This window comes from Chlorocebus sabaeus, chromosome 12 (assembly GCF_047675955.1).
Source record: "Chlorocebus sabaeus isolate Y175 chromosome 12, mChlSab1.0.hap1, whole genome shotgun sequence".
In the NCBI taxonomy this organism is placed as follows: Eukaryota; Metazoa; Chordata; class Mammalia; order Primates; family Cercopithecidae; genus Chlorocebus; species Chlorocebus sabaeus.
The window spans coordinates 42,461,160-42,482,465 of record NC_132915.1 but is presented as its reverse complement, the minus strand read 5'-3'; the positions used below and the strand labels follow the sequence as shown (position 1 = coordinate 42,482,465).

Genomic DNA, 21,306 nt, shown 5'->3' with positions numbered 1-21,306 from the left:
ACTTTTAAAATCAGAATATTGGAAGGTCTTGAAGGTACTTAACAAAAAGTCATTTGGTATATTTTTGAGTACCTGCTATGTGCTAGGAAATACATTAAGTTTTCAGAAACACGGTTAAAGAAGACATGGTTCCTGACCTCCAAAAACTCATCGTCTGGTGGATGTTGAATTAAATATATTCTTGCAACAAAGGAATCTATTGATGAGTGACAAAGATGCTTTGTGGGGGACCCATGGTAGCAAAGGAGAAAGGGACCAATTGGCCCTATTTAATTAAAGTGAATTAGGGAAAATTTCCAAGAAAAGAGGTGTCTGAGCTGAGGCTAAAAGTGATAAGTGAGAACTGGTTTATTAAAGGAGAGTGGAAGATACTGTAGGGAGAAGGATCAGAGTGAACAAGAGTGTGCCATCAATAGGACCTAAAGCAAGGGGCCTGGGTGGTAATGGAATAGTGAATGCACAAAAATTCACAACCTAATTCATTTATATATAAGTACATTTTAAAAGTATTTACATATAAGTAATATTAACAAATTCATTTATAAGCGATACTAACAAATATATAATCCAGGAAATTTCATAAATCTTTCTTCCTTTTAGTATTATAAGCCCATCTGGATCTGATCTCAGAATGTACCAGATAGTTAAACTTGTGAAGTCAGCATTCAGTAAAAAGCACACCTGCAGTCTGCAGTGGCCCTAAGTTGATTTCGTCTTTCCTTGGGCCTCAGATAGCCACCATTTCAAATCAGCTTATTTTTCCAGTGAGTCGGAAATCTGTGAAATGGTGATCTTTATGTCAGGATATCCTTCTTTGGAAATAGGCATTCTTCAGAATTGCCAAACCAGCAGCATAGACCCCTGGTTCTGCAGCGACTTTTCTGTATGGAAATAAAAAGCATTTATACCATTTTGTTTTCTCAGAGACAGCTAAAGGCTAATTATTTTTAAACACAAAAAATTTAGCATATTATTTAAGTCTCAGTGGGAATATGTCTAAAAATTATACTTTTTTTGGAATACAGTATCAGTAGCCTAGTTCTTATGAAACATGACATGGGTAACATGGCTACTACAGGATGTGGGGTCACCAGGTCATCATAAAAACCACCATTAATTAACCCTAAACTCTATGAAGACCATACAAAGACCATCTAATCCAATATCCAGTTTATAAAGATGGGAAAGTGGAAGATCAAATGGTGAAATGGTTTGATGTCATGACCTTGGCAAGAACAAGTGATACAGTTCAGCTTTTACGATGTATTTCTATTTATGGTTATCTTCGTATCTTTAGAAGTTTTGGGGTTTTTTTTTTTATAGTTTTGTGGAAGAACGGTTGGGAATAATATTTGTGTTTATTTTGCATAAACCTGTCTCGTGTGGAAGATGTGTAATGATTTCAAATAAAAGACATCACAGCAATGGTATTTAGATTTTGAGTTAATAAATGGTGTTTAGTTTGAGATACACATCTGTTATGATTTTCAGTAATATTAATGATGTTGATGGTGATAGCAACATATTTATTTAACGACAAGTTACTATCATTCAAAGCTCCATTCTGGTTTGGAAAGAACAGCAGAGCTTGCATCCAAGGACTGATTCTTAAGTCTTACTTTTGCCACTTAGTAGCTGAGTGACCCATAAAGTGAGAATGGTAATATACACTGCTACTCACAGTATATAATTGATGAAGAATAACTATGTTTATTGGAGATATTTCAATCTATGAAGCACTATAAGACATAAGCTGTTATTTATCAAAAAATATAATTCTAATGTTGCCCCAGTGTTGCTCCAAATAATAAAACTTTTAAAGTCATAAAAACAAGTAAAAATTTTGGGTAAAAACATAACTTTTTATTAAATAAGCATTGCATTACAGTTGAGGAAAAGATAATGTTGAAATTCAAAATTGTGTGCAGAAACGATACTGGAGTATTTGTGTCAGACATTGTCAAAGGAGGAATTGCAGATGCCGATGGAAGACTGATGCAGGGAGACCAGATATTAATGGTGAATGGGGAAGATGTTCGTAATGCCACCCAGGAAGCGGTTGCCGCTTTGCTAAAGGTAAAAGATGCCAAAAATAATTCTGTGTAATAGCATAGAAGAAAAAAGAGAATTTTAACATTGGGCTATCATAGTCAAATTACTAATGACTTCTCTTTATTTAAAGTGTCACCTCAAGACTGGGTGCAATGGCTCACGCCTGTAATCCCAGCATTTTGGGAGGCCACGGCGGGTGGATCACTTGAGCCTAGGAGTTTGCGACCAGCCTTGGCAACATGGCAAAATCCCATCTCTACAAAAAATATATAAAAATTATCTGGGCATGGTGGTGTGTGCCTTAAGACTGATTCTTAAGTCTTACTTTTGCCACTTAGTAGCTGAGTGACCCATAAAATGAGAATGGTAATACACACTGCTACTCATAGTATATAATTGCATGAGTCTGGGAGGCAGAGGTTGCAGTGAACTGTGGTCATGCCATTGCACTCCAGCTTATGTGACAGAAACCCTGTCTCAAAAAAAACAAAAACAAAACCAAAAAAAGTCAAATCTTTTAAAATGGAAAGACTTTATCATTTATCTTCCATAAAAGGGAATGTTTGCTCCAAATACTAATCTGACTCAAAACTATTGAACTATTTGAAATTGACATTTAAAATCAGAAGCAGAATGGTCATCCTTATGCAATGAAGGTAATTTAGTGCAGATTCACTCGGCAGTACCTTCACTGGGGATTATCCTAATTATAAGGCCTCCATCCCTAGATATCACTCTAAACTCAAGTACATTTTACATTATAAAATTGGTTTCCTCCTTTCCTCCAAAGAAAACTCACCATGAAGGATCATTATCCAATTGGAAAGGCAGAACCAGTTTCACTTTTAAAAATGAATGAATTGTAAAGCACAGAAAAGTCACTTGACAATTCCTGGGACCTAGGCATATTCTCTGTCAGGGAATATTCCAGTTTCTAGAGGGAATTTACATTCCTATAAATAGGCAATGCTTATCTCCTTGTTTTGTTTTTTAACCTAATGTGTTTTATGACCTGAAGAAGTATAATTCAACATTAACTAGAAAACTATCATCATCAGTACCCATATCATGGGTAGCAATTAACATAAGCCTGCATGACAGTGCCCAGCAGCAGTAGAGCTGTTGGAGGTCTAATACGCTAAGGGGAGCCTCTGAATGGCTGGGCTTCATGGAGGGATTTTCAAGTGGGCACTTGGTTTACATAAACCAAACACGAATGTGTTTATAAATTAGTTATTAAAGCAAAGTTAACATCTATCACTTCTCATTAGGGTTCTCAATGTTTAAAACATAATGTAATTAGAATTCTTTAAGGAGGAATACATTCTTTTTGGAGACACATTAAAAACAATTGTTATCTCTTTAAGAATTATATATCCTAAAGAGAGAAAAAATGGAAGCATCCATAAAACAATGTAAATAATTTTTAAAACAGTCATTTAAAAAGCTAGTCTGGCCAGGTGTGATGGCTCATGCCTGTAATCCCAACACTTTAGGAGGCTAAGGCGGGCGGATCACCTGAGGTCGGGAGTTCGAGACCAGCCTGACCAACATGGAGAAACCCCTTACTAAAAATACAAAATTAGCCAGGTGTGGTGGCGTGTGCCTGTAATCCTAGCTACTCGGGAGACTGAGGCAGGAGAATCACCTGAACCCGGGAGGCAGACATTGCAGTGAGCCGAGATCGCACCATTGTACCATTGCAGTACAGCCTGGGCAATAAGAATGAAATTCCATCTCAAAAAAAAAAAAGCTAGTCTGACAGTACATAATGAACACCATAAATATTTGTATAACTTACGTGTTTGTTGCTGCTGCTTATTTTTGTTTTATTAATTTTTCATTTAAAAATCTTATATAAATAATCCTTAATACACAACTTCACATAAAGTTCTTCATGCACATAGAGTTCATTGAAGTGTTATTTGTAATAGTGGGAAAATTGGAAGCAACGTGGTTGGCAAAAACTACATAAACTTTGGTATAAATAGTAAGGATGCATGACAAACGTGTATCTATTTGAAAGGATGTTCATGACAATTATTTTATTTTATTTTATTTTATTTTATTTTATTTATTTCTTTATTTTTGAGACGGTAGCCCTGCTCTGTCACCCAGGCTGGAGTGCAGTGGCGTGATCTCAGCTCACTGCAAGCTCCGCCTCCCTGGTTCGCACCATTCTCCTGCCTCAGCTTCCAGAGTAGCTGGGACTACAGGCGCCCACCACCACGCCCAGCTAATTTTTTGTATTTTTAGTAGAGATGGGGTTTCACTGTGTTAGCCAGGATGGTCTCGATCTCCTGACTGTGATCCACCCATCTCGGCCTCCCAAAGTGTCATGACAACTATTTTAACATGATAAAATATATACAGTAGTCACTCCTAATCTGCAGTTTCTCTTCCTGTGGTTTCAGTTGCCCACAGTATAGTAAAATAAGGTATTTTTAGAGGGAGAGAGAGATCACATTCATATAACTTTTATTACAGCACATTGTTATAATTGTTCTATTTTACTATTATCCTCTTATTGTGTCTAATTTATAAATTAAACCTTATTTTACATTTATAAATTAAACCGTATGTATAGGAAAAAACATAGTATATGTAGAGTTTAGCACTATCTATAGTGTCAGCCATCCACTGGCAGGGGGTCTTAGAACATATTCCCCCCTACAAAAAAGGGGGACTACTGTAATTAGTGGAGAATATAAGACAGAGGATTGTATTTACGGCATAGATACGACTATGTAAAAAATACAATCTTTTAAGTTTTTTAAACAATAATTATGAGGTATCTGTTGGACTTATGGGTCCTTTTCTTCCCCCATCTTTTTTCATTTTATTTCCAAAATTTTCTTTAGTGGGCGTAAATTGGTTTTGTATTGGAAAAATTAACAATTTTTAAAATAAAGCCCTTGATATTTGAGAGAAGTGTTACAGGTAGGTGAATGGGTTGCAACATTACACAGTCAATAATTAATGTATGGACTTGTTAACCTTACAGTTATGTAAACTGAAAATATAAATAGTTTCAAGAAGAGTTTGGTAAATTTGCAGCAAAGAAACCCCAAATCAGACAAATAAAAAAACAAACTTACGAATATTACAAGTCAAGTTTTGACCTTTCAAAGTATGATTCATGATCAACATCTTCAAGAATAACACATCCCTTTGTACTCTCATCACTGAATAATAGTATCAGTACCCAATGTTTGTGTTACTTACTCCATTTTAGACACTGTCATAAGCATTGTTCATGGATTATTTATCTCAACAACCTATAATACTGTATATTTTTAAAATTCAGAGTAAAAGATTTATTGAGGTTAAATATCCATTGCGGTCACACAGCTAATAAATCACATAGTCTGAATTTAATCCAGTGACTCCAAAACAGGATCTCAAACACCTCCTTGTGCTACTTCCATATTAGACTGTGCATCATTTCTTGCATGCCTATGGTTTATTTGTAAAGGGGTACAAGAAGATTGTCTTCAATTCATGTTTCCTGTTGATAGTAGTAGTTATCTAAATTTTATATCATAAGTTTATTCAGGCCCAGTGTGGCGATAAGAGAATTTACCCAATTATCTAAGTACCTCTTCTATTGAGGGCAAAACAAGTTGCTGAGGTGGTGGTAGTGGTGGTTTCATTGTGTTTGCTTTTTTTTTTTTTTTCCTGGGACGGAGTCTCGATCTGTCACCCAGGGCTGGAGTGCAGTGGCACAATCTCAGCTCACTGCAAACTCCGCCGCCTGGGTTCACACCATTCTCCTGCCTCAGCTTCCCAAGTAGCTGGGACTACAGGCACCCGTCACCACGCCTGGTTAATTTTTTGTATTTTTAGTAGAGACGGGGTTTCACCGTGTTAGCCAGGATGGTCTTGATCTCCTGACCACATGATCCATCTGCCTCGGCCTCCCAAAGTGCTGGGATTACAGTCACTGTTTTTTAAACCCTCAGTTATTCAGCTTGTTTGGCCTATCAAAATTAGTGTGTTTCATGAGATAATTGCTCAATTCTCCATTTCTTTTTGGTAGAAGTAGTCTCCATAGAAATCATGAAGTGATAAGACAGACACTTGGTGTTGCTGCTGCTACTTGTTATTATTTTTATTAGTTTGAATGTTTTCTAAAAAAGCCATTTTCCACAAGGGATTGGAGGTATCCTTGCTTATAGAAATTCCAAAAGGAAGATGCCTTTCAAAAAAGTCTTGAAGAGTAAAATGTATTCCTAAAGATGATTATAGCATTTTATTTAAACATTTCCATAAAACACCCCTCCATCCCCACCCCCAGTGTTCCCTAGGCACAGTAACCTTGGAAGTTGGAAGAATCAAAGCTGGTCCATTCCATTCAGAAAGGAGGCCTTCTCAAAGCAGCCAGGTGGGTAGCTGTGGAGTGCATCAGGGTGATGCAATCAGCATGCCAAGAGGACATATAGATGGCCCTGACTGTGGGTCTGTGTACAAGGTCTGGCCCCCTGGCAGCGTGGGATAGTGACTGAGGTAAAGAGTTTGAGACAGAGAAAAACAAGGAATCAGAGTAGCCAGGTAAACAAGGTGTAGCTGTTGAGTAGTTTGTAAGTTATTCTAAGGAAATGGATTTCAAGCATTCTTTTTTGACATGATTCTTTTTCCATAATCTCAAAAGGTAACTACCTAATATATGTAAAGCCTACCAAGATAACATATTTTTTCTTTTCATTTTATTTATTTTTATTTATTATTTATTATTATTATTAATTTTTGAGATAGAGTCTTTCTCTGTCACCTAGACTGGAGTGCAGTGGCACGATCTCAGCTAACTGCTACCTTCAACTCCCGGGCTCAAGTGATTCTCCTCCTGCCTCTACCCCCCGAGTAGCTGGGACTACAGGCGTGCCCCACCACGCCCAGCTGATTTTTGTATTTTTAGTAGAGATGGGGTTTTGCCACGTCAGCCAGGCTGGTCTCAAACGCCTAACCTCGTGATCCACGCGCCTCGGCTCCCAAAGTGTTGGGATTGTAGACGTGAGCCACTGCACCTCACCCCAAGATAACGTATTTTTAAAATATTTTATAGCAACATGAATATTCAACTGAAGAGTCCCATGTAAGTGAACTATAGATACTCAACACCATGTATAAAAATATGATGTTAAATATTTCAAGACTCTTGACAAGACCTCTTGACCCTCTCCTCAGTCTTGTCTGCTGATGGTGGAAGCCAGTTTTCATCAATCTATCCCTAGAGACCCCATAGTAGGCCGGGCGAGGTGGCTCACGCCTGTAATCCCAGCACTTTGGGAGGCTGAGGCAGGCGGATCACGAGGTCAGGAGATTGAGACCATCCTGGCTAACATGGTGAAACCCTGTCTCTACTGGAAAAAAAAAAAAAAAAAAAAGCCAGGCGTGGCGGCGGGCGCTTGTAGTCCCAGCTATGCGGGAGACTGAGGCAGGAGAATGGTGTGAACCCGGGAGGCGAAGCTTGCGGTGAGCGGAGATGCGCCACTGCACTCCAGCCTGGGTGGCAGAGTGAGACTCTGTCTCAAAGGAAAAAAAAAAAAAGAAAAGACCCGATACTAATGTTCTAAGTTACTACCATAAGTTTCCTATTAGCTGACCCTAGTTCTACAGTTTTTGTTTGAGTCCTAGTCTTCCTACAACATCAGTTTAAATTTCAAGAAGATTAGTTTGTATTAGATTATGACTATCCACTAAAATTTTAGGTAGATTGGAATCAATTTCATCTACCCTTTTAGCTTTAATTTATTTATGTCACTAGACAAATTCTCCTTTTAAAAGAAAAAAAAAAAAAAAAACACCAGTAGAAACTGTGTTTAAATTGCTCATCAAATTATCAAATGCCACTATTGCTTAACAGGTATGTGTCTCTAGATTAAATTCTGAAATAAGTGGTATTTAGGGAGTATGTTACTTGGAAAACATTCTGAAATAGTTGTGTATTTGTAGGTGAGTGAAGGCAGCCTGTCATCTTTCACTTTTCCACTCTCTGGATCCAGTACGTCGGAGTCACTGGAAAGTAGCTCAAAGAAGAATGCATGTAAGATTGGTTCAGTATTTTAAACATGGTTTGAATTTTGGCTGTCAACATTGATTTTTTTTTTCTTGTTTACCTCTGAACTTTCTTTTCCCCCACATCATCCCATATCCTAATATAGGTACAAAAACATGTGTTAGCAAAAAGTCTGAACAACATGAAGTTGTGCCTGTGGTAGCTTTTCCCATTTGATGTTTACCCTACAAGATACACTAAACATTTTAATCAGGATTCTGTAATTTTTTTTCTTACTAAGCAGATTGGTGTGTTTGATTTTATTCCTTTTCTGTGTTTAATGTAACACCAGTAAATCAGAAGATGCCATTAAGTGAAGCCTTCTTTTTCCATGAAGATTGCAAAAATTTGAGAAAATTAATGTGATCCTCCTGTGTTTTAATTACATGAAATCATGCTGCAGAGGAATTTTTGGCTTGGTGCATTGGTTGAGAGTTGTTCAAATTGAAGAAACTAACCATATGGCAATCTGTGTTTGCAATGTGACTAATATTCTAGAAATTTAGGCACTCAAGTTCATGAATTTTTTTAATGCATCCATGACTTTATTCCTCTCAGCTGTGCACATGTGTCTTTCTATGCAAAGCACATTTTGCCCTTGACTCATTCAAAGTGGATTATGTAGTTATATAATCAACACTTAAAATGAGAAGGAAGAATGGGATGGTATATATGTTTTTCCAACTGGAAAAATAAATAGTTCCTATGTGAGACAGTTCTAATCATGTGTACTTGCAGCTTTGAGCACCCCCTTAAAAAAATAAAAAAGAAACCTAGGTTATTCCATTTAATCCCATCCAGCTTTAGATATTTTAATGAAATAAAAAGTGAATGAACATAAAAATAACCCTATTTTATCTTTTTTGCCTTTACAGTGGCATCTGAAATACAGGGATTAAGAACAGTTGAAATAAAAAAGGTAACTTGGGGAGAGAAAACAATATAAACTCTGGTGTTTTCAGAGACATCTTATGCATTTTCTTGTTAACTTTCTTACTGTTTTAATGTATTCATCTCAAAAAAGTATGTATTTTACATATTATATGTGAAATAACATAATGTAGTCCTTAACAAATTTCCTGATCATAGTACCTCATTTGAAAAATCATTGTTTGCATACTCTCTTTTGCTGAAAATAGCATCAACTTGACCCCACACAAAATAGTACGATGCCTCTCACTTCTTACACTGATAAGTAAACCTTTCACTTCAGCAGATACTTATTAGTTCTGAAACAGATTCCCCCGACAGCCATGCACAAGAGACAAAGTAAAAGCAGCTGTGATTTATTGAGCCTTTACTATTGTTCTGAGCACTCTTATAGACACTTCATGTCATCATCATGTCATTTAATATTCACTGCAGCCCTCTGTGAGAGGCACTGTTGTCTCCATTTTGTAAATGAAGATCTAATGATTTATTGAGTGGAGTGTACTTATTTCAAGTTCCTGCATTTACAGGTATGACTTCCTGGCTTTGAACACAGGACTCTGATTCCAAAAGTGTGGTCTTTTCACTTCATGAGTTTACCTGATTTTCATCAGTTCTGCAACATGATTTTCATTTAGAATGTCTTGATTTATTTTACTTCCTGAACAGATGTTTATTTTCCTAAGCCACACTAAGCACCTGCGTCAAATAAAGTAATGCAGGTTTCTTGCACTTCATTTTCGCCCTTCCACTTAGAAGATCAGAGTTGACTATAGATATCATGCCAAAGAATAAACAAAAGGTCAATGAAAAATACCGCTTTGACCAAAATTTTATATCTGTTCCATGACAGGGCCCTACTGACTCACTGGGTATCAGCATCGCTGGAGGAGTGGGCAGCCCACTTGGTGATGTGCCTATATTTATTGCAATGATGCACCCAACTGGAGTTGCAGCACAGACCCAAAAACTCAGAGTAAGTCATACTAACAACCCTAGAAGCCCTAGCAAAATGTGCAGAAGTGTTTTTATAAACCTTTGAACCTGGCTACCTGTTGCAAGGCAGTTTTAAATGTCGATATTTACTTTTAAATCATCTAATCCAACCACAGCAAGGCTTGCTTGGAGTAAAAGATAAAGAATATTAAAAGAAAGGAGAAAATGCAGATTTGCAGTTAAATGAAATAGGAAGATTTATAGTTGTTTCTTAATACATATTTTTATATGTTGAAATTCTGTGGAACAAGCTAAAAGAGAACAGAAAGTATTTTCAGAACACCAGTATGAAGTGAAATTTTTGTCTTATATATTTTATTGGTTTAAATGCTGATTTAACTCTGTTAAATTGAAAAGTATTACTTATTTGCATTCACTGATAATTTTGCAGAAGTTTAATATAAATATGACTTACAATGTTATAAAACAATATGCAAGTTGCCTCAAAGCTGAGGGATTATCCAAATTGTGGAGCACTACGATGGAATTTATGCCAACTGCCCAGCTCTAAAATTACATGAATATTCCATTAAGGCAACTCAGTCTCTCTAAAGCAAAAATCTCTATGGTTTCATACCTCAAAAAATAGGTCTCAGAACATAACCACATTTTAGTTTAAATAGTCTTTAGGCTGGGAATGGTTCAGCCTCCTTTGATATCCAGATTTATGGCTGACACTTAAAACCTGATTGTATACATAGCACAGGGTCAGTAAACTTCTGGAAGGACAGATAGTGAATATTTTAGGCTTTGTGGGACCTGTGAGTCTCTGTTGCAACTACTCAACTCTGCCCTGTGAAAGCAGCCAAATAAGCATGGCTGTCTTCCAACCAAACTTTATTAACCAAAACAGGCAGTGGGCCAAATTTGGCCTCTGGGCCTTAGTCTGCCAACCTCTGACTTAGAGTCACATCTAATGATTTTAATAGTAATGTCCAGAGAAATTTCAGTTTCCAAATGATAGTGATTTTTTTTTCTTTTAATAGGAAGTAATGTCTCACCCAAGAGAAATGAAGAGCAGGGAAGAGTGACTTTCTCCTTCTCCCTCCCTCTCCCCTGGACACTATGGAACTCAACCATTATGCACTGCTTCTTTTTGTGGTTGCTGCTTATTGGACTTCTTGGAATTAGTGGTTTCCTTAGTTATATTTCAGTGGCTGGTAGCAGTATATATGTCATGTGCAAGGTGGAGAAGGAAATGAATACTCAGGTCTCAAAGACCCACTCTCCATAGCTGCTTTAGCAGATGGCCGTTTCTTTCTCTCCCTTGCAGGTTGGGGATAGGATTGTCACTATCTGTGGCACATCCACTGAGGGCATGACTCACACCCAAGCAGTTAACCTACTGAAAAATGCATCTGGCTCCATTGAAATGCAGGTAAGATTTTTATCCCAAGCATAATTCAGAATATAGGTAGCTTGAAGACACATGAACTTTGATGTTAAAGCAGTAAAAATGATTAAATATTTTGCTATTATTTTATTTAATATTTCTCTTGAATGTAAATGATTAAGAGTTCCAAGAAAGTGCATATGAAACATATTTTGTAACATTTTACTCAGATGCATTGATTGTTTTATACTTTAAGGGGAAAAAAATCCAGGCCTTAGCAGTACATGATTATTTGCTAGAGTTTTAAGTAGTGCTAGCAAGTGGCTTGTATTCTAAAGATCTTTAAAAAATAATTATATATGAGACCACATTTTAAAAATGTCAAAAAAACTTTGTAGAATAGAATTAGAAGAATGTGTTTACTGTCAGGACAGTTAAGAGGCCTCTGGACCTTGTGAAATTTCATTCTCTTTGGTTGTATTTTATGTTAACAGAAATGATTAAATGGACAATAAAATGTATATTTTAATCTAAGTGCTCTTTTTGAAGAAAAATTACTTTCCTTAGCCCCAGGAACATGTGTTTTTTCTGTTTATCCTTCTCCTGTGTGCAGGTGGTTGCTGGAGGAGATGTGAGTGTGGTCACAGGTCATCAGCAGGAGCCTGCAAGTTCCAGTCTTTCTTTCACTGGGCTGACGTCAAGCAGTATATTTCAGGATGATTTAGGGTGCGTTCATACATGATGACTAGTGTTATCATTTTTTACTTATGATTCAAGTCTTCCTGACAGTTGCATTCTCTGTCCCGTGTTTCTAGGAATTATGTACAGGTAAAATGATAGGATATATGAAGTATGAATTACACATATCAGGTGCTTCTAAACTTAAATAATTATGACATGGATTTAACTGATCAAAGATAAGTAGAGAAATAGATAACTAGCTAGATAGCTATGCATGCTACTACCCTTCCCATGGTTTCAGCTCTGATTTTGGGGCGGAGGATATTTTAATCTTGATGTTACCACTTCATGTAATGTGGAGCAAGTCAAATCTATCATTTTAAAATTTCCAGCACTGCCTATTCATTTAACATATTATACTTTGGATTGAAAAAATTCACGGTATTAAGTAACAACAATTGGATAAAAAAGCATTGGAAAACAGAGAGAGGCACATTAGAAAATTTAAATAATTTGATGCAGCTTTTCCATTGCTTATAAATGATTTTTCTCTCTGAGCTTGGGTATACTGATGTTTACGACTTATTCTATTATTGTCCCCTGAACTTTAGCCCTCTCATTTTAAATAAACTGGAAAAAGAATGAGCTTCTCTGTACAATGAGAACATGCCATGAATATGTTAGTTTAAGGGAACTGTAAATGAGTAATAGAATTTGGGTGTTAAGTAGGATTTCATTAGATTATATAAATTTAAAATACCAAGCACAGCGTGCACTGACAATTTAAGCATCTCAAAAATACCCATAATATACTCCTTGTCAGTGACAAAGAGAATTATGCTAGCTCTAGGTGGATGTCAGATAATTCATAACATATATATAGATATAGGGTTTTTTTAATTTAAATCTTGTTTTTCCTTTCCTTCACCGTAGACCTCCTCAATGTAAGTCTATTACACTAGAGCGAGGACCAGATGGCTTAGGCTTCAGTATAGTTGGAGGATATGGCAGCCCTCATGGAGACTTACCCATTTATGTTAAAACAGTGTTTGCAAAGGTAAGCTTGCACATTTTAACCACCCTCTTTTCCCCTAAACATTCATTAATAGTGGTCAGCAGCTGGCTTATTAGTTTATGGCCTGAGGTAATGCCAAATGGTTAACAGTTGATCATTTCTTTTCAAAACTCCCTACAGGAACAGGTCATTAAATATTTTTGTCCAATTTGAGGTTTCATTATATTTAAAGGAAAATAGGTTCAAATTGAAACTCCATGGAAACTCTTAACAATATACATAAAAATATTAATGAACTTTGGTTAGTAAAGCCTATTTTTTTTTCTTTGAACACAAACTGCACATGATTGTCTTTTGAAAATGGAACATTTTAAATGTGTATGCTATAGAGCACTGATATTTCTGTTTGCATTTTTTTGTTGTTGTGAAATATAAAATAGTTATAGAGAAGTACATAAAGTACACATGAAAATTAATAAGCATTTATTTTATAAGTTTAATTTCATTGACTAAAACAAAAATAACTACTGAAAAAAATTTAGGGAGTATCCAGCAACCCTATCATCTATGATAAGTCAGTGATTTGCAATCAAGGGATTCAGTTAACAAGATTGTCTAGTTATAATTATACCTATTCTATCTTAAGAAGGTTTAGAATAAGAGTAAAGATACTGCAATACTGGTAAAGCTATTAAAATAATTTAAACCCGTATAATTATTGTTAATATGTTAAGTCGTTTTTCAGGAGCTACAAAATTGGACAAGATTCCTGCAGGGAAAAATTTAGAATCTCAAAATTTTACAGTGTAAAAAGAAACAAAACTTAGTCAAACCTGTTTAAAAATTTGATATAGGGCCTTTGGATTAGTGGTATGGTCCCTTATGGATGTTTCATTTTATTATTTTGGAAAAGGTTTTTTTTTTTTTAAGCCAATTTAAAGTGCTGTTACCTACAACAAGCTAGCTATAGGCTTAATTTATAAGATTTTTTAAAAAGCTATTGGTATGTCCAAAAATACAAACAGCATTTGCTAGTGAATAGAAGAGTCCACAGTCCTTTTCCTCAGCCTAGGAACAATTTATTTAAGGCATGCTAGTTAGAACATATTTTAAGAATTTCATCATTATGGATTCCTCATTAACTTTTCCATATCTTTAATTTTATATTTAATTGTATAATTGTCTTCTATAAGCATGCTTTAAGATGGGGTTCTTTTTCAAACAACAATGTCTGTATTTAATCTTAATCATTTAGGGTCCATAAGGAATATGAAGAATCTCTCTACCCTTGGGAAGTAAGAACTAAGACAGCTTGCATAGTTTTTTCAAAACCACAAAAAGAAATAGAAATAGCAGTGGGTTTTAAATTTAGAACTTGTGCCTTATCCTGCCGTAGTGAACGTTCAGGTGGCTTTGTGCTTTTCAGACCTTTGGATTTTGTCATCCCTCAAGCCATTGTCCTGTAAAACTATTTTTGTTCCTACCTACTCATTTACCTTCTTTCTGTAGGTCTTCTTTACAGGATAGAAAATCCTGGATTCTATTGAATCATTCCTACTAGGCAAATTCCCAAATATTCTTTATTAATTTGTGTTCCCACCAACTGCTGTGCTGAACAGCCAAAAACCCATCCAACTAATCCGTTGACTGCTAAATTCTCTCTCAAATTGGTATCTCAATGCTAAAACCATTTAGGAGAAAGACCTTCTTTGTCTATGTTCATCATTGCTTAATGGCTTAGAGCACCCATGGAGCACTGGGAGCAATGTGTGTGTACATGCAGAGCAATTTACATTCCTGTTGAGATCTTTTTCTGTTGTGAGCTGCAAGGCAGCATTTTTTGAGAAATAAACAAGTCTACCTTATAATTTGCAGGGAGCAGCCTCTGAAGATGGACGTCTGAAAAGGGGCGATCAGATCATTGCTGTCAATGGGCAGAGTCTAGAAGGAGTCACCCATGAAGAAGCTGTTGCCATCCTTAAACGGACAAAAGGCACTGTCACTTTGATGGTTCTGTCTTGAATTGGCTGCCAGAATTGATCCAACCCCACCCCTAGCTCACCTCCTACTGTGAGGAGAATGGGCTGGTCCTGACTTCTTTTATGCCGTGTTCAGCGGGTCTTCAAAACTATAGGGGGGAAATAACACTTAAGTTTGTTTTTCTCATATAGAAATGCTTTCCTTACTGACAACCTCGCATCATTTTTCTTTTCTTCTTGCATTTTGTGAACTTAAAGTCAAAGAGAAGGAATATTTGTGTAGGTGAATCTGGTTTTATTTGTGAATATATCTAATGTTTTATAGTCACATGGGCAAGAATTATTACATGCTAATCTAGTTAGTATAAAGAAAGATAATTCTAAAGCTAACCAAAAAAAAAATGGATTCAGTAAATTAGGATGAAAAATGAAAATATAAAATAAAGAAGAAAGTCTTGGGGAGTTTTAAAAAAATGCCTCAATTTGGCAGTCTACCTCCTCTCCCCACCCCAAACTAAAAAAAGAAAAAAAAGTTTTCTATTGAAAATCTTTAAAAATACTGTCAGTATTTTAAAATTTTCAACACAGTATAATAAAAACATTGCATCTCCCCACCTCTTACATGCATATGTATTTTTCCTGCTAAAATTGGTTTCTATAATTGAGTAAATAGCAAATATATGAAGCAATGTCCCTAAATTTTATAAAGAAATTATATTTAATGCACATCTCAATTTTCATTTTTATTTTTGACCTTTTATAAAATATTTTCATGTGGCTATAAGTAAATGATGATGCCACCCCATGTTGACTATGGTTTTTCTAGAAAGCAACTATGCTGCTAATCATAGAGGAACATAGAAGGGTCCCAGAATCTTTAGTGCTGGTTTTAACAACTGATGCAACATTAAAAATGTGTTAGTGTGCTGTGCAATTGGTTTTCAATTCATATTAATCTTAATGATAGAAAACAATGTGTTAGTAATTATTTTGGTTGTTTGCCATTAGTAAATTGATAGAAAAATTAAGGCGATTAACATAACTTCATTTCATTGCCTTATATTAACATCTTATAATACAATAGTTTAAGACTAAGGGAAACAGATGGAGCTGTTTATTGAGACAACTGGTGAGGAATTATCATGTGTTCATTCCCATTTTAGAGCGTGAAACTCCTACATTAGAATATATAAAGTCACTTTAAATATTATCTATATTTGTAACAGAAGTAGTGTACAGATATTTTATTACAGCATTTTTGTGTAAATGCAGAATTAAAGTGAATAAATAAGAATTTTCAGTGATGCACAAATAAAGCAGCAGCAAGCATTTTTTTTGTTCTTTTTACTGTGGAAAAGCTTTGTTATATACTGTTCAAGATTTACAACTTAAAATTGGTTTTTATCATGTCTAACTGCACATATGGTGTCCATAGTTACAGCTAAAGGAACTTTGGACAATATCATTATGGAAAGCTTAATATTTTTTACCTCCACAATTTTTTCTAGCACTAAAGATTCATAGACTCCTCATAGATTAGAGGAAGATGACATTGTAGAAAGAGAAGTATCCTGCCTGTATATGTTTTTCTCAGATGCTGTTAATGCAGTAATATTGTAAGTTGCTCTTCAGTGTAGTCAAGAACTATTCAAGTGTATTCAGATGGACAAAATCATAATCAAAATTATTTGCATTAATAAACATGACAAGTCCAACTTGAACACTGAGCAAGGAATGAGGGGAAATTTGCTCTACTAGTTTTGTACCAAATTAGCTAACAAACATGCATTTCCCTCTCATTCATCTTATCTGTAAAATGATAGATTATTTTATCACAAAGGTTCTACTTAGTTCTAAAATATGAGAATTCAGTGATTCTTACACAAAATGAATAGAAGAAACTACATATTGCAACAACTCAAAAGTTGTTAACCAATCATTGTAAATTTAGGTGCCCAATGTAACAAAACTCATTTTAGTGTCCCAGTGACACATCTACCTTCTTAGCCATCATTTAGTGGCTCTCCATAATGAAAGATGCCATTATTTCATGGTAGGCTGCTGGAACATGAACTAACCTCCCATCTGAGTTTGAGCTAGCAAGTAATTTTTATAGAGGATGCTCCCTACCAGACTGTATGGGAGAAAGCCAACCAACCCCTTCAAGTTTCATAATATGTCTAAGTGCTCCCAACAAGAACAGCCCAGGTTAAATAGTGTCTCCCCATGATTCATGTCCATCTGAAACCTCAGAACGTGACCTTTGGAAATGGGGTTTTTGCAGATGTAGTGAGTTAAGTTCATGCTGGTTTAGGATGTGCTCTATCCTATGACTGTGATTTCCATTTAAGTAGGCATTGTGAAGGCACAGACATAGGGAAGAAGGCCCCATGAAGATGGAGGCAAAATAAAACCAAACAGACAAACAAGCTAAGGAATACCTAGGGGGCCCTCAAAAGCTGGAAGAGACAAGGCATGTTTTTTACCTAGGGCCTTCAGAAGGAAGTTGGCCTTATTGGCACCTTGATTTCAGGCTTCTGGCCTCCATACTGTGAGAAAATAAATTTCTGTTGTTTTAAGCCACAGTTTGTGATACTTTGTTTAAGCACTGGGAAACTGATAGAGTATCTTAAATGTTGGTTGCACGTGGTGGCTCATACTTGCAATTCCAGCACTTCAAGAGGCCGAGGTGAGCTGATCCTTGAGCTCAGGATTTTGAGACCAGTCTGAGCAACATGGTAAAACCCCATCGCTACAAAAAGTACAAAAATAATAATAATAATAATTAACCAGACAGCTACTCGGAAGGCTGAGGCAGGAGAATCACTTGAGCCTGAGAGGCAGCAGTTGCAGTGAGCCAAGATCACACCATTGTACTCCAGTGGGCGTTGAGAATAAAACTTTGTCTCAAAAAAAAAAAAAAAAGTTTATGTGTGCTGAGCTACTGTGATTATGTCTGGCTAACAGGAGAAACTCTATGAGTAGCTATTAATTAACAAAGACAAAGCACATTAAAGAGAAACTGGAAGGAGGGAGGGAGGAAGGAAAGTAAAGTTTGAGAGGAAAAAATATAGATTCATAAGTACTGGGGATAAGTAACGAAGCCTTATGCTTGCTATATTATTTCTTTCTGGAAATACAGTAGTTGTCTGTGGTGAAAGAAGAAAGTGCTTGAACAAAGAGTTTAAGTAAAGACTTGAATATTACAATGTTAGTGCCAACGTACCACCCAAAACAGTGGATTGCCCATAATAGGTTCCATAAATATAATTATGTTTGATTAAATCAAACTGGAAATATCACAGATTTCTGGTATTCTTCATACCACTCCAAAAGGATAATAATAACAGTAATAAAGTATTTCATATATATATATACACACACACACATATATACACACACACACACATCTATATTAGCAGCAGGAATAGCAAAGTAATGTAGCAAATCAGAATTGATAGGACAGTGATGGAGTTAGAAGCATAAAAAAATTAAAATCTGTGAAAGATTAGACAAAGGAGGAGAGGGGTTTTTTTTTCCATTTTATGAATCTTGACAAAGCAGATTCTGATAGATATGAAGAAGCAAAAGGAGCTCTTCCCTGCTCTGAGATATACAATACTAAACTGCCTTAGATTTGGTCAGCTACTTGAGTGTCTGAGAATGCCATACAATGATTTGGTGCCCCTCTTGAGATCCCAGAGTAAATAGAGAGGTTGAAAAGATGTGTTCAGGGAGACAAGTAATAAATAGACTTTTATTTATTTATTTATTTATTTATTTATTTATTTATTTATTTATTATTTTTTGTCTAGGTGTCGGAATGTCAAAACTATCATCACTTGCTTTCAGCGGCCCTGGTGTGTTGTTTCATGTCAGTGACAGATATTCTGGAATGCATTTGATTTGCACAAAGATGTTTCTCAACTTTGACTACTAGGAATTCATGTTTAACTTTGTGCTTTTCTAAAGAGAGTTATTTGTAAGGCAGGATTGGCCTCCAATACCGTAAGAGGTAAAAGTTGGTGTCAAGAAAAGTTCTAAGAGCATGAACACGGGAAAGCAAATGTTCTTAAGGCGATTTTTATATGCTTGGCATTGAAATTTCCTTTTCCTCAAAATACAAGTATTCCATATTCATTTCAATGTAATTTAGAAAAAAAAATGATATTATCTATGTAAGAATTTTTATTGTCAGCCAAGTACTGAAAGTTCAATAATAGGCCCTTAAAAGGCATTCTGTCAAGCAGGAGGCAAATGTATGGTAAGGATCTCAGAACTGTCTCCCTGAAGTTATATGAAATTTCCAAAAGGATAGCACCATCAAAAGACTGCCTTAGGCTGCTTCTAGGAGGAAACTTCAACTTGTTCACTTAACTTTAGTCACTTTTTGGAAAGTTATGTCAAGTGTTGAGTATTTTGTGATCCTTTCTCCCCCACCCTCCTCCTCTTTACATTCATATTTACAGAAACACACACAGTTATCCTCGGAAAACATAATTTTTCTTCTTACATATTTTCTTATCGATGTACTGGAAATTACAATTTTTGACCTGAGTCTATCTTAAAATATTTGGCATTCACGGTTCCACTACACTGAACTTCATTCACCTAAATGTACTTTATTCCATTCAGCAAAACTTTAAAGATTTATCTTGTTTTGGAAAATTAAATGAGATAACTGCATGTGAAGTACTAATACCTTGCACAGAATAAGCTTTTAAGAAATGATTGGCGCAGTTGTACTTATAAGACATAGAGTCATATAAGTTCAGTACTTTCTTTAAATAACCTTCAATTTTTATTTTTGTGTAATCATGTCTTGTTCTTTGGAAGTTGGATGCAAATCAACTTACACAAAACTTTCCAAAGTTTCAGTTTTATATACAACCTTCATGATGTTTCCCATATTTTTGTATAACTGTACTATGAATTACTAAACATTTTTCTTTAAAGGAAACTGATTTTTTTAAGTTAAATTTGCTCAAAAGAAATAGTATCTCATTACTTTCAATGGAAAACCAGTATCATTTGCCATAATAACTCTAAGCAAAAGTTCATAAAGCAAAGGAACAAAATTTTACCAAGATACTGTTGTCCACCAAGAGTCAAAACTGTAGGTCTGCACCCTGCTTTCTGTTAGAAAGGGAGAATCACAAATGTTAGAATAGTGTCAGAAACTCCATGGAAACTCTTTTCTGGGCTTAAAGGAACTGAATGGTATTTTCATACCTTTCTAATGATGTGATTCAATATTTCCTAGTGCCTTGTCATTGCCACCTAAAATCATGATCTTATGATGTTCTTCCTCTCTGGAAAAAACTCTAAAATATTAATACTAAAATCAAGAACATTTTGTTTATAGGACTCCTTTTTTTAAGATGTGAAAGCTAGCCAGTCAATTCCTGTTCTTAAGTATATTCTTAGCTAGGGAGGTTGCTTAAGATTTTTTTATAAGACTTTCACTAAAATCAGAATTGGGTCGTCGTGCCCAATGCTTTAGTTTTGGCAATCTGAGTTTGAAATGAAGGACAAATGACATAAATTAATGGAGTAAAATTAATGTTGTGGTAATATTAAATAAAGCTAATGCCTTTTGCACCTGGAGGGCTATGCAGATGGCAGGCATACCTAATTACGCACCCTGCTGCCTTTAAGTGTACTGATAAAAATCTCTCAACTGAGTATGAAATATGTTCATTCGCTGGCTCCAGAAAAGTTTGAGTAAGGCAACACAATCCACAGAAAGCCTAACATACTTATTTTTTAGTGGAAAGAAATCAAATTCTATAAGTTAAATGAAACAATTGAATACTTATTTTTAAAACAAGTTATTATTACTGTTGGATTTGTTCTTTCTGTGAATATCAGAATATATGTCTGTCATTCCCATTAGAAAAAGATTGTTCTCAAACTAGCAAGGAAGTACTTAAGTGTAAGTTTGTATTTATACATGTTGCACGTGAATTAAAGAGAATAATTTACTAGTGGAATTCTAAATAAGTTGATTTGTTTTCTTTAGGTATAAATTGGATTGGTTAATCATTGCTGAGATATTTATAAACTTGTTCAATTCTTTAAGAAGTAACTTCTCTAGAAATTACTTTGCTTTAGTTAAAAATATAGATATTTTGCTACAGATATTTCAGTAACGTGACTGAGCTTTAAAAACCTTACTGTGAGTTCTCTTCACTTAAGGAATGTATTCCCATGAACTTCATTTTGTTGCATTTGGATACATATGCAATTAAAAGTACAACCAGCA

At 35.4% G+C, this 21,306-nt stretch overlaps 1 protein-coding gene across 18 annotated transcripts in view; it reads left to right on the top strand.

The window, feature by feature from the left end:
• The window catches only part of MPDZ (multiple PDZ domain crumbs cell polarity complex component), a 182,703-nt gene extending 162,081 nt beyond the window's left edge, over window positions 1–20,622 (top strand). For 10 of the 18 annotated variants that reach the window (XM_037998405.2, XM_007969229.3, XM_037998410.2 and 7 more), the window contains 9 exons: window positions 1,929–2,076; window positions 6,350–6,436; window positions 8,005–8,095; window positions 8,983–9,026; window positions 9,891–10,013; window positions 11,307–11,411; window positions 11,980–12,092; window positions 12,981–13,104; window positions 14,938–20,622. In XM_037998405.2, coding sequence (XP_037854333.2) covers window positions 1,929–2,076; window positions 6,350–6,436; window positions 8,005–8,095; window positions 8,983–9,026; window positions 9,891–10,013; window positions 11,307–11,411; window positions 11,980–12,092; window positions 12,981–13,104; window positions 14,938–15,084 — 982 coding nt within the window. In that variant the 3' untranslated portion in view covers window positions 15,085–20,622. The remainder of the gene's footprint in view (window positions 1–1,928; window positions 2,077–6,349; window positions 6,437–8,004; window positions 8,096–8,982; window positions 9,027–9,890; window positions 10,014–11,306; window positions 11,412–11,979; window positions 12,093–12,980; window positions 13,105–14,937) is intronic. The other 8 variants (XM_037998417.2, XM_037998415.2, XM_037998411.2 and 5 more) reach the window with 1 other exon arrangement.
• Window positions 20,623–21,306: the final 684 nt, after the last annotated feature.